General features: G+C 35.3%; 1 protein-coding gene across 3 annotated transcripts in view; it reads left to right on the top strand.

Annotated features, from left to right (window-relative positions):
• NSUN7 (NOP2/Sun RNA methyltransferase family member 7) overlaps positions 1-17,256 on the top strand; it is a 67,201-nt gene that overhangs the window by 12,970 nt on the left and 36,975 nt on the right. For 2 of the 3 annotated variants that reach the window (XM_059923157.1, XM_059923155.1), the window contains exons 3-8: positions 778-836; positions 1,530-1,660; positions 4,220-4,276; positions 9,999-10,151; positions 10,492-10,675; positions 11,824-12,034. In XM_059923157.1, coding sequence (XP_059779140.1) covers positions 778-836; positions 1,530-1,660; positions 4,220-4,276; positions 9,999-10,151; positions 10,492-10,675; positions 11,824-12,034 — 795 coding nt within the window. The remainder of the gene's footprint in view (positions 1-777; positions 837-1,529; positions 1,661-4,219; positions 4,277-9,998; positions 10,152-10,491; positions 10,676-11,823; positions 12,035-17,256) is intronic. The other variant, XM_059923156.1, reaches the window with a different exon arrangement.

The following is a 17,256-nucleotide window of genomic DNA, read 5'->3' as shown; positions in this document are numbered from 1 at the left end:
CTGTGCCCTGTGGAGGTTTTAAAATGTGTTCATGTGTTTTCATTTAGTACCTCTGCAATTACCCCTCTGCCTGGAATGCTCTCTTCTTCCGGATCTTTACATGGCTAACTCCTTGTCATTTGGGACTTAGATTAAATGTCATCTTATCAATGTCATCACTAGTGAGTTCTACCAAATATTTAAGTAAGAAATAACACCAATTAAACACAAACTCTTCCAGAGTTTAAACCCTGATACCAACATTGACAAAGATATTATGAAAAGAAAATTATAGACCAATATCCTTCATGAACATAAACATAGAACAAAAATCTATGTTTATTAAAGCATTTGTTATGTGAGATATATATATATATATATAGTTAAGTCGTTATAACAAAAAGAGCACTCATGTGCCCTGTATAATAAAATATTAGCAAATTGAATCCAACAATATCCAACATAAAGAGGATAAGACATTATAAATTAGATCCTCTTTAATGTTTTTCAAGCGATATAAATTAAAGGTTGGAATTCCTTTATTACTACTTTAGCTATTCAGATAATGCTCCTTTGACTGTGATTCCATGTGGAGCCTGAGTCACAGGGGTCCAGGATTCATAAAGATTACAAATATTTCATCATGTCATTGTAATTTGAGTCTTTATCAAGAATTAGGTATGTTTTAGATATGAAAGTGAAAGTATTTTATAGCCTTGTCCAAAGTGTATTTTGATTCCAAGGTTTTCATTTTCAGCGTTGGAATTTTCAGTAACAGACATTTTCCTTGTCTTGTAGTTCAAGATATTTTGGAAACTATATTAATAGACAGCTGTATCTTCCCAAGCACCACAATAGTAAGTGTATAACTTTTATATAATTACCTGTCTCGTGGTTGTTATTTAGAAAGTACTAAAAAGCCTTCAGATTTAAATAACTAGTTTGTTTAATGCTGAGACTTCTTCAAAACACATCCTTAACTCTCATACTTCTAAGGCTTCTAATCCTACTCCTTTCATTTTGATGAATCTGCCAAAAATTGTCCTTTTTGAAAGGTTTATTTTTTATTGGATTTTTTTTCTAGTTTGCAGTCCCTCTTTTATTTATGTATGTATGTATTTATTTATTTATTTTTGGCTGTGTTGGGTCTTCGTTGCTGTGCACGGGCTTTCTCTAGTTGTGGTGAGCAGGGACTACTCTTCGTTGCGGTGCGTGGGCTTCTCATTGCGGTGGCTTCTCTTGTTGTGGAGCACGGGCTCTAGGAGTGCGGGCTTTAGCAGTTGTGGTGCATGGGCTTAGTTGCTCCGCGGCATGTGGGATCTTCCCGGACCAAGTCTCAACCTGTGTCCCCTGCATTGGCAGGCGGATTCTTAACCACTGTGCTACCAGGGAAGTCCCTTTGCAGTCCTCTTCTATCTCCCAATTCAACCAGACTATGTAAAAATAGTCATATTTTTATGACTGCTCTCTTATGAAAAACAATGGAATGGAAAATATTGCTATTAGATATTGTTTGTATGCTTTTCTTTATGTGTGTTTCCCCTTGGTAGCCAGATCATTTGAACAGTCTTATCATTGTGATGCTGTATGATTTCCAAGATAGAAAATTTCAAGCTCGTCTCCTTTCTGATAATGAAGAGTCTATAGCGGAAGTTCTAGAAGTAGAGAACCTTCTTAACAGGTAATTGTAAAGGTGAAAACAATGTTTTATATGAAATCATTATTGGTATTTTCACTGGTGAAATTGTATACAATATGATGTGTAGATAAATGTTAAAATTTTATAGAGAAAAAATATAAAAGTTCATAAGTTTCTTGAGTTCCTTTACAAACAAATCTAGAACAGGGTAAATATTCTGCTTAAATTCAAGTTGTTTTTCAAAGCTTGAATTGTAAGATCCAACTTGTGAGTATTTGGAAAATGATGAAAAATTCCTGACAATTTTTAGCACGTACTTAAGTTACACTTCCTTTGAAACAGCTATTATTTGTTTACCTGGCTTTGTTTATAGCTCTTTAAAAAAAATCTAACATGTATCAAACAAGAAAATTCCAACAGTAGATAAGAACCTATCACTCTTCCAAGTTGAAAAAAAAAATCTACAACTTCATGTTAGTAGTTAAGAACAAAACTAACATGTTTTAAATTTGTTTTCCTTTTATCCTAAATATCAGCAGAAACCTAGTATGGGGATAATAATAGCATCTACCTAAAAAGGTCGTTGGGAGAAGTAATTAAACTAATGCATATAAAATGCTGAGCTTAGAGTCAGACACTTAGTAGATGGTCAATCAGTGTTAAATGCTACTGTTGTTAGGGCTTTTGTTATTATATCATTGAACCTTAATAGAAAGCACAATATAGCAACAACAGCAATCTTGTAGGAAGATTTTTACCAGGTGAATAATCTGAAACAGTTGTCATATCTCATTTTATATTATTATGGGAAACTCAAGCAGTTTCACTTACAGTATTGAAGGTTGAGACTAGAGGACTCACGTAATATAGTAATAACTTACCTTTTTTGAACACTTAATATGTATCAATCACTGTTATAAGAAACTCTTTACATAACAACTCTTTGAGGTAGATATTGTTACCAACCTGTATTTTTACACATGGGAAAACTGAGGCACAGACATGTTAAAGGACCCTGCCTAATGCCATAGAGCTAGAAAACGGGAGTAGCCAGAATACACGTTCAGGAATGCTGACTCTAGAGCCCAGGATTTAACCATTTATATGCTACTACTCCTTCCACTTAAGATAGTGAGTGGTGGCTAAAGTACTCTAGAAGATGAAAGATATGACATAGTCATATCTCATGTCACTTGTAGCCATGAGAAATTTAGAGATGGAGGAAAGCAAAAGCAATCAGATGTATGTACCCTCTGTGTTAGATAAGTAAGGATCTTGCCCCTGATTACTGCAGAGATTTCTGGGCAACTACTTCACCCCCCATACCAGTACCGGGCAACCTGCCTCTGAGGATGGGCACCCACGATGGGTGCAGACACATCAGAGAAAGGTTGGTGGGACAGTATGCTGTGGGACAGGCTCTGAGTTTCAGCTTTCCTGAGCTGCTCTCAGTTTCTGTTTGACTTAGTCAGGACTCAGGAGATGTTCATGGAAGTCTCAACTTAGTCTCAGTGAGCATAATGGGAGCTGAGGTTAGGAAAGCCACAGGGCTCCAACCAAGTAAGAAAGACCAGACTGTGGTTTCATGAGCAGCAGATTTTTAGCTGAGAATGTTAGCAAGCCAGGCAGGAAATAGGACAAGCAAAGGCCATGGCTCAGGAGGCCAGAGGAACCAGAAGATATTACTGTCTAAGGTTCCTGATTCTCCAGATATTTCCCTTTCCCCGTAATACATACCATGCTACCTCCTGCCTTGACACACATCTGGTTCCATTCTTGTCAGTGCAAGAAACTGTCAGTGCAGTTTTTCCCCCTACCCAAACCAATAGAGCTTCATGTAATGCAGGTCTTATTCCCACATTAATAAGTTATTTCATACCCAATTCATGCTATACTCAATTCATAATATGCTATAGGAGAAATGCGTGTATTTAGTGATTGAATTGCAGAGAACAGTAGTGCAGTATACTTATATAAAGATAACACTGAAAAAATACATGTATAATGATAAAGATAATGCTGAGAAAATACATGTATAAAGATAACACTAAAGGGTTTTAATCAGGCGTCTCAGCTTTCAAGTAATAGAAGCCATCTTCAGTTAGCCTGAGCAAAATGGAAAATGTTCTTATAAAGATATTGGAGGGCTTCCCTGGTGGCGCAGTGGTTGAGAATCTGCCTGCCAATGCAGGGGACACGGGTTCGAGCCCTGGTCTGGGAAGATCCCACATGCCGCGGAGTAACTGGGCCCGTGAGCCACAGCTACTGAGCCTGTGCGTCTGGAGCCCGTGCTCCGCAACGAGAGGCCGCGATAGTGAGAGGCCCGCGCACCGTGATGAAGAGTGGCCCCCACTTGCCGCAACTAGAGAAAGCCCTTGCACAGAAACGAAGACCCCACACAGCCATAAATAAATAAATAAATTAATTAAATTAAATAAAAAAAGATATTGGAATGTCTCATGCAACTCAGAGACTCAGGAATAGGGTGAAAGCAGGAACTGGAAAGATGTCAGGACCTTCTTTACCTCTGCTTCTTTGTCTCTTTATCTTTTTAACTCTGCTTCTTTCTTAATATCTGCTTCATTCTTTTTTTCTCTGCAGATCTGCCTTCTCTGCTTCTCTAGTCTACATGGAGAAAGCCCTACTATTGCACTCCAGGTCTTGAGCTTACTTGTTACAGTTGTATGTTAGTTTCTTCACTTAGACTAACTTATTGTCTCTAACCCCAATTCTAAATTATAATCCTTCCCCTGGGAATTTGATTGGCTCCATGTAGGTCAGGTGCATTCCCCTGGGCCAATCCCCCATAGCCAATGGAGCAGAATTCTGAACTGAGACAGAATGGTAGCGGCCAACCTCTGTAGATCATCTGTGGCTTGGGGCTGGGCACTGTTGTCCCCAGGGAAATAGAATCATTGTAAGCTTGAAGTATACTTTAGTTATGTTTCTACCAAGAAGACGAAGACTAATTTTAAGAGGTGATAGAAGTAATTATTTAGCAAGAAATTGAATGAGAATTATTTCCTCCTTATGAAAATTGTGTTTGATCTTTGTTGTTATTGTCTCTTCCAGAGATCCTTGTGTTTTATTGCTCTATATACCAACTTGTATCTTTTTTTGAATTTTATTTTATTTTTTTATACAGCAGGTTCTTATTAGTCCAACTTGTTCTTTTTATTCATTTGTTCATAGCTTTAGAGATATAATCCAAGATGACACCTATTATCATTTTTGACATATGCAAGGTCTTTAAGAACTCATTCCTTGTACAAAATGCAACTATATTTTAAATACTATGTGACTGGGTTAAATAAAAGGAGACCACAGCTTCTTCCTTTCTTACTCCCCCCTGCCTTACACTAGCCCAAGAATCTGATTCTGCCAAATAATTTGTTGGGCTTTGGTGAGGCAGAATTGGAGAATGGGCAGTGAAAGAGTAGAGAGGCAGAAGGAGAGGAAAAACTTAGTAGTCCATCCTCCCAAACCACCCAAAACTGTCCTGAAACCTTCCCCATTACAATTAAGGCACCACCAGCTTCTTAGATATCATCCTTGATTCCTCTTTCCTCCCTTCCCCGGTGCCCATACCACACCTAATATATCGAGTTCTGTAACTGCAATTGGAAAACATGCTGAATGTGTCTACTTGTTTCCATTTCCACTCCTACTGTCCAAATCCAAGTCACTATAATGTGTCACTTGGACTACTGCAATAGTAGTCCTCCTTCCCTGCCTGTAACTCTTACTTTTTCACAATCTGTTCCACATGGCAGGTAAAGTGATATTTTAAAAAAGTGATTATATAGTCATGACAGAGTATCCAGGATCAAACTATAGTCCTCCTGTAAACAACTAGATGGACAAAATATATGAGGCAAAGATTTTGGACATTAGACAAAAAGCAGCACAGAATTTTGATCCTTGAGAGAATGAAAACAAATGAGGTGAGCCCTAGAATAGTCCTGGCTATATGCCTACAGGTACTTTCCAACTGCAGTGCAGGAAGGAGATCTCAAGAGGAAAACTGTAGTCTTACTAAATTAAGAAAACAGAGATCAGAGTTTTGGGATGAGCATCTGAAATGATCATTTTTTTCTCCTTTATTCTATTAATGTGGTAAGGTAATTCACATTGAATGATTTATGAATGTTAAAACCACCATGGATTTTTGCAATAAATCACATTTGCTTGGATATATCCCTTTTCTTCTATTCCTCAGTTTTCTCATTCACATAATGCTCCAGGGTTTCTCTTTTGCTGAAATGCTCCCTAAACACTTGTTCATGGGTTTTTGTCTCTCATATTCTCTCCACCCCTTCTTTGGAAACTCTTAGCCTATTTCACTTACTTAGTGAATATTCTGAAACAGTTGTCAGTATGATGTCTGATTTTATATTTGTATGGGAAATTCAAGCAATTCACTGAAGATTATCCTTTGGCATTAAGAAAATATTCAATTTATATTTAAACAGAACCATATTTCTTTTGTGTTAGGCATTACTAATGGCACTCCAAAACTTGAGATATTTTGGGAATTCCCTGGCAGTCCAGTGGTCAGGACTTGGCACTTGCACTGCGGAGGGCCTGGGTTCAATCCCTGGTCAGAGAACTAAGATTCCACAAGCCATGTGGTGTGGGCAAAACAAAACAAAACAAAAACAGAAAGCAAAACAAACCAACAACAACAAAAAAACTTGAAATATTTTGTTCATTGTTAGATAAAATTTTTGAAAATTTGAAGCCAAAAAGGAGTAAAACCTTTTTTGTATTAGGTAGGATTCTTTTCTGACAACACACAGGACTCCAACTCAAACTAGATTAGACAAAAGAGAAATTTTATTATAAGGTATCACACGGAAGAATTGAACAATGAGACTTGCAGGAAAGACATTGATGTGGCTATGCTTCTACTAACTAAATCCTGTGGCTCAAGTATCATCAGGACTCTCTTCGACTCTAGTCTCTGCCTCTTTGTGTGCTTTTCCTTCATTCTTGGATCTTTTTTTCTGTTCATAGAATGGGAAACTTGGCTGCTGACTACTCAGGAGCTTTACATTGTACACAGCACAAAAACTAGAAAGACTGGCTTGACTCTCAGTTGCTACGCACAAAAATTCTCTTGACTGTGGTTTGGGTCAAGTGCTCACCCTCTCCCAATCAACTGTAGTCAAGGAGACAGAGTCAGTTAGGAACACCTCCCAAGAAAATTATATGAATGGAGGGAGGAGAGGAACATTTTTCGGAAGAGGGGAAGTTTCTATTCCCAGAAGGGAAGTGGTGCTTAGAATAGAAACCTGTAGGTTTCTGCTCTAAATGGAAACATTGCGCTGTAAATATGCTTTGCTGTTTAACATCTCCATTTTTTCCGGTACTCTGCCCTCTGTCTGTATGTCTTTTCTCTTCTTGTGGTCTGGAAAATTCTTGCTCCTCCTTTAATAGTTCAGGTTTCTCCTCTTGGAAGTCCCTTTAGGCTGATGTTGTTCTTCTTCCAGTACATTTACTCTCTTCTTTATCTATGTATCTTATAACATTAACCATGTTGAGCTATAATTATTTGTTTATATGTCTGTTTTACCACCTAATTGTAAATTACTTAAGGGTAGAAACTATCTTTTAATCTTTATAGCTCAGGTCTGATAACAGTACCTGATTAATACTAGTAATAAAAGAATAAGCATATTGGACTTCCCTGGTGGTCCAGTGGTAAAGAATCCGCCTTCCACTGCAGGGGACACGGGTTCAATCCCTGGTCGGGGAACTAAGATCCCACATACCGTGGGGCAACTAAGCCCGCACGCCACAACTAAAGAGCCCACACGCTCTGGAGCCCACACGCTACAACTAGAGAAGAGAAAACCCACACGCCACAACTAGAAGCCCACGCGCCGCAACAAAAGATCCCGCATGCCTTAATGCAGATCCTGTGTGCCTCAACTAAGACCTGACGCAGCCAAAAAAAAAAAAAAAAAAAAAAGCATATTAATCATTATTATTTCTTGAATAACTTAACTTTAAATACATTCAAAAGTATCTTTGCAACCATTCTATAAGTTAGATACTACTTCTTAATTCCTAGAGCTTAGAGAAGCTAAGTAACTTATGTAAAGTCACATAGCTAGTAATTAGTGGAACCAGAATCTGAACCCAGGTAATCTGATTGCAGAGTGCAAACCATACTGGCTGGAGAGACAGAGGAACAGCGAAGTAGAGAAAGAGGGGAATGGATGTGGCATGTAAGCAAGAGTGGCAAATAGCTCAGTGTGTGACTAGAGGTAGATTTATGGATGGGAGTGGTGAGAATTGAGAAAGGAAGAGTTGGTTCAGGTTAGATTATTAATATCCTTGTGTGTCATGATAAAGAGTTTGGATTCTGGCCTGTAGCTAATGGGTTCATTTAAGATTTAAGCTTAGGAATTATATAACTACAATTTAACATATAGAAAGAAAGCTCTGGCTACATGTATAACAGGGATGCTGATAAAAAGATAATTAAGCAACTCTCTGCCATAACACAAATTGTAGCAGGAGATGGAGTTCTGGATCAAGAATGTTGGGAAAGGCTGTTTTTGCTTCCATTTTAATCACTGCAGTCTACCTTAAAGCTATGGAAGTTTTTTTAGTAATCACAGGATACTTTATTTATGGAAGTGATATATCTGGTTATCCTAATAGCATTTGGATTTGGTCTTTGTCCTCAATCTGATACTGTATGTTTATATAAGAATCTTTATAACTGTACATATACTTCAAGTTACTTTTTATATGATTAAATTATATTAAAATTCACAGTCCAAAATGTTTGCTATCTGGGTTTTGGAAAATCTTTTCTCCCTATACTCCCTGTATATACACAACACATACATTTTTCTAGGCTTCTTATCTCTGACCTTTATATGTAATGATTGAATAATTGTCAGTAGCATTTATTATGGTAAATTCGAACTATGTAGGTATTTGGAAAGACTGTTTAGTCAAAAATAGTCTGTTCTCAGAAACATCTCAGTGTATAATATAGAACAGTAACTCATCCCCTTTATATTAATTTATTCTTCGATGTGCATTAATATATAATTATTTTTAATGTCCCTTGCTGTAGCTCTATGACATTAGGACATAGCACTACACAAATCTAATTCTTTTTTAAAATTTAATTTAATTTATTTATTTGGTTGCACTGGGTCTTAGTTGCAGCACACAGACTCCTTAGTTGTGGCATGCGAACTCTTAGTTGTGGCATGCATGTAGGACCTAGTTCCCTGACCAGAGATCGAACCTGGGCCCCCTGCATTGGCAGTGCGGAGTCTTATCCACTGTGCCACCAGGGAAGTTCCCACAAATCTAATTCTATGATAGCCCCAGAAGGCTTAATGTTTGATAACCCTTCCGTCTCCCCCCCACCCCACCCCCCGCCCACAAGTGCCCCTGTGTTCTCATCCTCTCTCCCTGTTTCCCTCCCTCCCTCCCTCTCTCCCTCCCCCTCCACCCGCTGCTCTCGCTTTCTGTCTCTATCTCTATCTTATTAAGCTTTCTGCAGCCACATACACCACTCTCAAGGAACTTGACTTCTTGTGGCATCTCTTCCTCATTTCTCATTCAAGGTTATCCTTGAGGTTTATTGTTCAATTAGATTCGTATTGTGAAAATGCTATGAATATAGGTCAAGAGTAAGTCCTGTATTCTCATTTATTAAAAATTTGGGCTATGACATTAAAAAAAAATCATTGGGTCTTCATGGTTATGCTAACCAGTTCTTGTTTTTCTTTTCTGTTATTTGGAACTTTGAGGTATGGGATAGTCAGAACTGGGAAGGACTTGATACAGATTCATGAAAGTTCCTTAATCTTATCAAGAGTACACTGTTGCCATCTCTGATCATAATAACTGACCTATAATGAGTGCCTACCATGTGCTAGGCACTGTGCTAAGTATTTTACACACATGATATTAATCACCACATTAATTGCAAGGTGAGCTGATCACATTTTACAGATGAGAAAACTGAGGCTGATGAGCGATTCAGTATCACACCTGAGGTCACACAGCTAGTAAGTGACAGAGCCTGAATTTAACTTCAAGTTTGTCTGACTCTAAATCCTACACCTTTTTCACTACATAAAATTTGTCTCTCAGCCAGCAATTGTTTTAAATATTTGAGGAGATACACAACTATACAGAGACATCAAAAACTGAAAAAAAGAAGCAGGATTATTGGATTTCCATTTTTAAATATGGCAAATTTTAGTTTTAGACTTCAAAAATTTGAAATAGAATTATAGAAGTATTTGTTAAAATTCTAAATCTAATTGTTAATGTTTCTAGTGGAAACTGATAGTCTTGTCTTCAATGCAGTACTTACCAAGAATGGATTTTCTATTTCTAGTTTTAAGACAAAATTGGCTGCGGCATTGGCAAGATGTCGAATCAAACATGATGCCCTTTCAATTTACCACATTCTTCCAGAAACAGTTAGGAACCAGGAACTAAGGGCCTCCACTTTGCCACTTTATGCTTGGATAAATACTTGTAAAATCAGGTAAGATTTCTAATCAAATTCTTTATTTAAGTCACTTGCCTTTCAAAATAATGTGATAAGAAATATTACCTTTTTAATGGATGGGGGGCTCATCTGGGGGAGTGATTGGGGAATCATAGTTTAGTTCAGGATTTTATCACCAGATTACCGAAAGTAATTACATAAATGTGTTAACTTTTTTGTCTCTGTTTTTCATCTTATTGTTGGCTAAAATTATAAGTTCCATTAGATGCAATATATGCAGTGATATTTTTATTTATTGTAAGAAAAAGATTCTAGTGTTAAATACACTTTTGATGTATTACATTTGTAATTAAAACCTAATGTTATATATTTACAGCCCTGAAGAAGTTTATCATAGTTTGAAGAAAAAAGGCTATAATAAAGTCAAATCTGTGTTGCATATTGATAATAAAGTCTTTGCTGTGGATCAACATTGCTATGATGTCTTAATTTTTCCATCTCATCTTAAAAGTGATCTTCTAAATATAGATCTTTTCAAAGATTATAAACTTGTATTTCAGGTAAACTAACACTTACTTTCATTGTGATTCTCAATAATCCTGCTCACCCAGAGAATTCCTCCACTTAAAAATAAAACCTAACAAATTGGCTATATTTTGTATAGGTTATCAAGGAGGTTTATAAGGCCTAATTTTCACCTTGAATAAAATTAATACCCCTACAATCCGTTTTCATTTTATACTTTGGCATCTTTGCCCCATGTGAAGTGGGCATATTGTAAAGAACATATTCTCCTTCCTAGACACCATAGATGGGGGAACTCTTATTGCCTACAGCTAAAAGGCTATATTTTTCTCTCCCAAGGGAGGATTCAAGAAAAGGCACAATAATTCCTTTTCTTCTTTCCATTTCTGGGGAAGATGCTAGTGCCATCCTGCATTTGAAAATGCAATGTGTAATACTTTCCCATTATCTCTTTACTATATTCCTACAGCTTTGATTTGTAAGATGTGTATATATAAATGGCTATCAATGCAGGAAGAGAATGTGAGGTATAATGTGGTTTCAATAGAATGAAAAATTAAAAGAAATCAGGTTAAATTAATTTTTATGTCCTTAGATTCCAGTTCTTGCCTCAGATTCACCTTGGTTTTGTAAGGTTTATCCCTTCAAAGTACCTGCATTCTTGGACAGAGTCTCTTGGCCTTATTTTGTTGTGACACCTTATTGAGCACTGAGATCAGTTGCAGAAACTCATCTGTCCAGCCCCCTTTTATAAGCTTGTCAACCATCTTACTTTTAATCTCTGTGAGCTAGCAGCCATTTAGATGACAGTGTAATGGGGAAGAAAGAATGGCAGTAGCAAATGGGTGCATTTTCATGAAAGCTTAAGAATGGGAGCTAAGGCAGGACATCAGTAATCTGTTAATCACATTTTGGGGATTTTGGCATTGCCTTATCACCGTATAAAAGTTAAATGATAACAGTCATAATTTAGGCTAAACAAAGGGTATTGTTTTAAATCAGTTTATATCAGTTATCTTTGTTAAGTTTATATTTTAACATATTTTAAGATGTTTTAAACTCGAATGCATTAGGTATCTCTTCGGAATTTCTGCCAATACTTTGTTTTACCTAAGGCAAAAAGAAGTCAGTACATGCTTCTAGTTAAACCCTTCGAAATTCTAATTGTACCATTATCTTGTAGGACAAATCTCGAAGTCTCGCTGTCCATTCTGTAAAGGCTTTATTAAATATGGATGATGATATCTTAATGGTCAATTCAGGTTCGTGGTACACAGTTGCCCATATGTCAATCTTAACAAATAATAATACCTCAAAAATATTTGTGTGTGGAGTACAATCACAAGCTAAGGATCCTGACCTGAAGAACCTTTTCACAAAAATGGGATGTAAAAGTATGTACAAATATTTATTTGTTTGGTGGTAATGTTCTGTAAGATTTTAAAATGTTAAAAATATTTGAATTTGTTATCTCTCGTAATATAAAACTCTAGATATGAACTATACTCCTAAAATCCCCACTAATCTGTATTATATCAGGCTGTTCTTGTTGCTTAATATTGGTTAAACAACTGCAGTTTAAATTAATGAATATATTGGCACTTTGGTATATTGCTTGACATTTAACTACTGCATAATTTGAGTTTCAAACAATAATTAAAGTAAGTGGTAGAAATTGTCATCTTTTAATAAATAAGAACACAATCACAGGAGTTCTTAAGGGACAAAGATAATATCTAGGACCAGATGCTAAGTCCTTAGGCTTCTTATTTTTAAAGAATTTTTCCATTGGATCATGCTGTGACAAAAGATAACATTTCATTTTAGGTTCAGTGAAGCTGAAAAACTAAACGAATCTTTTGACAGATTCACAGGGTCAGCGAGATGATAAGTAGAATTCAGGGCTTGACATGGAGAGGTAGACTGGTAAATACCCAGGATTTCATTGGAGCACAGAAGTATACCCTGGGTAGTGATCAGTCCTCTGATGAATTGAAGCCCAGACTCCAGTCATCTCAATTCCCAATTGGATTAAGGTGATCTGGGATTGCCAGAGGCAAAAGTAAATTCTCTCTGGAAGAAAGTAACATCATCTTGGATCTCATATTATCTCCTAATTTTTTTCAAATGCTGTGTCTGACACTCAAAAAAAAAAAAAATCAGACAAAATAGAAGAAAGATGTGAGTGAAATAAAGAGAAAAATACTGCAATAGAAGCAAACCCACAAAAGGTCCAGGTACTGGAGATATCAGATGTGGACTTTAACTATGATTTATATGCTGAACAGACTAAATGACAAGCTGCAGAATTTCAGCAGAGAACTGGAAACTATAATTTTTTAAAAACTCAGAAGAAAATTCTAGAATTGAAAAATACAATATGTGAAATTAAGAAATAAACAGATAGATTCAACAGTAGGTTAAAACTAATAGGAGGAATAAGTGAACTGATCAGTCAGAAGAAACTATCCAGACTGAAGCATCAGGAGACAAAAGGATGACTAATATGGAAGAGACCATAAAATACACATGAGATTCAGTGATCCAGTGATCTCAGGTATGTTGTGATTGGGAACCCAGAAAGAGAGGAGAAAAGGAACTGGAAGAAACAATATGTGAAATTCGGACTGGGAGTTCTAAAAAATTGATTAAAGTCACAGATTCAAGAAGCCCTATGAACTCCAATAAAAATAAATGTGTAAAAAACATAGTAGGCACATCATAGCATAATTGCTGAAAACCAAAGACAAAGAACAATGTTCAAAGCAGCCAGGGAGATAATACATATTACCTTCGATGAGAGCAATAAAACTAAAAATTAACTTTTCAACAGAAACAACTGAGGCCAGAGACAAACAATATCTTCATAGTGCAGAAAGAAAATGTCAGGCTAGATTTCTATACTCAGCAAAAATTTCCTTTGAAATAAAGGTACTCTCAGAAAAAGAGAGTCTGAGTTTGTTACCAGCAGATACAATAAAGGGTTTACTAAAGATTATTGTTTGAGTAGAAGGAATATTATCTCATACAGAAGGTTGTAGATGCTGGAAGAAATGAAGAGCAATGGAAAAGGTTAGTACATAGGTAAATCTAAATAATTGTAGTCTAGTGTCTTGTGGGACTGTAAACTAATGTCTTGTGGAGCTAACAATATTTGTGTTATATGTAATTAAAATACATTACAACAATGGCACATAATTTAGAGAAGGAAATGGAATTACTGTGTTCTATCATCCTTGCTTTGTCTAAGAAATGATAAAAGTAGTAAATTATTAAGTCAGTAGTATGTGTTATAATATCAGGGGCAAACAATAAACAAATAATAAAAGAATGTAAAACTAATAGCTAAGGGGGAGGGGTGGAATATGGAATTGGAATCATCATAGTAACATATAAAAGGCAAGACAAATAGAAAGGAAGTCGGTAGATTAAACTTTTAAAAAAATATGTATTTATAAATCAATAAGTAAACATATTAAATATGCATGACTAAAACTTGAATTACAAGACAAAGAACATCAATACTGGATTTTTAAAGATCAACTTTAAAATGCTATTTATAAGAGATACCCCTTACATAAAAGGATATTCAAAAAAAAAAACTTAGAAGGACAGAAAAAGATATTCAGTGAACATACTAACAGAGCTACAGACAAAGTAGTATGTCAAGAAAACTTACTAGAAATATAGCATGTTTAATTCATCAGGAAAATATACCAGTACTAAGAAGTATGTACATGATAACATAGTCTCAAAATATATAAAGCCACATTATCTAGAATCAGCAGATAAAATGCTCTGTATATAGAAGATTCTAAAGAATCCATGAAAAAAATACAGATTTAATGCAATCCCTATAAAAACCCTAGCTGGCTTTTTTGCAGAAATTGACATTCTGTCCTAAAATTCACATGGAAATCCAAGGGACCTGGAGTAGCCAAAGCAGTCTTGAAAATGAACAAAGCTATAGGACTCACACATCCTGATTTCAAAATTCACTACACAGCTTTAGTAATCAAGACAATGTGGGACGGGCATAAAGATAAACATGTAGATCAGTGGATAGAATTGAGAATCCAGAAGTAAAATCTTACATTTATGGTCAATTGATTTTTGACAAGTGCGCCAAGACCATTCAACAAGGAAAGAATAGTCTTTTCAATAAATGGTACTGGGGTAACTGGATATCCACGTGCAAAAGAATGAAGTTGGACCCTTACTTCAAATCATATACAAAAATTAACTCAAACTGGATCAAGGACCTAATTATAAGAGGTAAAACTATAAAACTTCTAGAAGAAAACACAGGGGTAAAACTTTGTGACTTTGAATTTGGCAGTGGTTGTTTAAACACCAAAAGCACAACAAAAGAAAAGATAAATTAAAGTTCATCTAAATGAAAAGCTTTTGTTCTTCAAAGGACACTATCAAGAAAGTGAAAAGACAACCCACAGAATGGGAGAAAATATTTGCAAATCATATATGTAATAAGGGACTTGTATCTAGAATATGTAAACAATAATAAGACATATATCACCATTTAAAAATGGGTAAAGTATATTAAGTCAGCTCTTCAAGAAAAAAGTTTATAAAACAATTCAGTTATCAGTAATGGACAAGGAGATATTACTACAGATCCTAGAGACATTTAAAACATAATAAAAAGATACTATGAGCAAATTTGAACATTTAGATGACATTGGCATATTACTGGAACAACACAACTTACCAAAACTGACAGAAGAAGAAATAGAAAATCTGAATACTCTTGTATCTATTAAGATCTTAAAATTAGTGGATATAAATGTCTATTAAATTCATAATTGAAAATCTCCCCACTCAAAGCAAAAAATTTAAAAACCTTTAGTCCTTTAAGGAAGAAATAAATAATACTCTTTCAGAGAATAGAAAAAGAAGGATTACTTCCCAGTTAATTTATAACCTTGATATCAAAAACTTGAAATGGATATTAAAGAAGGAAAATTATAGGCTAGTGCCACTCATTAGCGCATTTGTAAAAATAAGTGTTAGCTAACTGAAATAAGTATTAGCAAACTGTATTTAGAAATATATAAGAATAATAATACATTATAAATAAGCTGGATTCTAGGAATACAAAGTTGGTTTAACTCTTAAAAATCAATTTATGTGGTCATGTTAATAGGAGAATAATTTTATGGTCATCTCAATAGATGCAGAAAAGAAATTTGATAAAATTTAACACTCATTCATTATATATATACACAGGAAATATCATACTTGATGGCATGTTTAAAGCTTTCTGGTATCAGGGATTAGATAAGCATGCCTGCCATCACCACTTCTAATCAACATTGTACTGGGAATCATAGGCAGTACAGTAAGGAAGGAAAAGAAGAAATAGAAGATATAAAGATTGGAAAGGAAGAAATAAAATTGTCTTTAATTTATAGGTGACATGATTATATATGTGGAAAATACAAGGTAATCTATAACTAAACTATAGATTTCACGTATGCCTTTTTTAAATTAATTTTTATTGGGGTATAGTTGATTTACAATGTTGTGTTAGTTCCTGCTGTACAGCAAAGTGAATCAGTTACATGTATGACTTTTGCAGTGTTGCTAGATACAAGGTCAGCATACAAATTCAGTTTCCATACACCAAAAACAAAAATTTGAAAATGAAGCAGATACCTTTTACAATGAACAAAAAAACGTAAAACATTTAGCAATACATCTAGTAAAAGATGTGTGAGACCTCCTCATAAAACTTATGGGACATTATTGAAAGAAAGAAAGAAGACCTAAATAAATGGAAACAACAGACCATGTTCATGAATTGAAATACTAAATGTCATAAAGATGAGTTTCCTCTCCAAGTTGATCTGTATAGATTCAATTCAATCCTCTTGATGCTACAGGATATTAAGGAAGAGAAGGTCTTTTTAGTAAACGGTGCTGGGAAAAAAATGACCCCTGCTTCACACCATCTACACAAATCTAGAATCTAGAATGTATTATAGGAGAAAACTTCTTGACTGGGGTTGGTAAAGATTTCTTAAACAGGGCACATAAAGCACTCATCATAAAAGAAAAGATTGATAAATTGGACTACAGTAAAATTTTTTAAAATTTAAGGACTTCTATGTGTTAAGAGAGTACAAAGGCAAACTGTAGAGAGAGAATATATAAACTGATGAAGAGTTTTTTTTGCCCAGTGTACAAAGAATTCTTACAAATTAACAATAAAAAAGACAGCCCAATTGGAAAATGTGCAAGAGACATGACCAGGTATTTCACAAAAGGGGATATACAAATACCAAAAAAACTTATGTAAAAGTACCTTAACCCCATTAGTAATCAGGGAAATGCAGTTCAAATCACAACTTACCACCACGTATCCACAGAATGATTAAAATTAAAAAGATGGCAGTACCATGTGCTGGCAAGGTAAGGAGCATTAGGAATGCTCAAACACTGTTGGTTGGACTGTAAATTTGAACAGTGACTTTGGAAAACTAGCATTAATCACTGAAATTGAAAAAAATACATGCCCTATGATCCAGCGCTTCCAGGTTTATTACCCCTTTGAATTTTTACCTAGTTAACCAGAGAGAATAGGAACCACTGGGTA

Source organism: Balaenoptera ricei, chromosome 5 (genome assembly GCF_028023285.1).
Source record: "Balaenoptera ricei isolate mBalRic1 chromosome 5, mBalRic1.hap2, whole genome shotgun sequence".
Classification (NCBI taxonomy): domain Eukaryota; kingdom Metazoa; phylum Chordata; class Mammalia; order Artiodactyla; family Balaenopteridae; genus Balaenoptera; species Balaenoptera ricei.
Note: the sequence above shows the minus strand (reverse complement) of the source record. Positions and strands in the feature narration are given on the sequence as shown.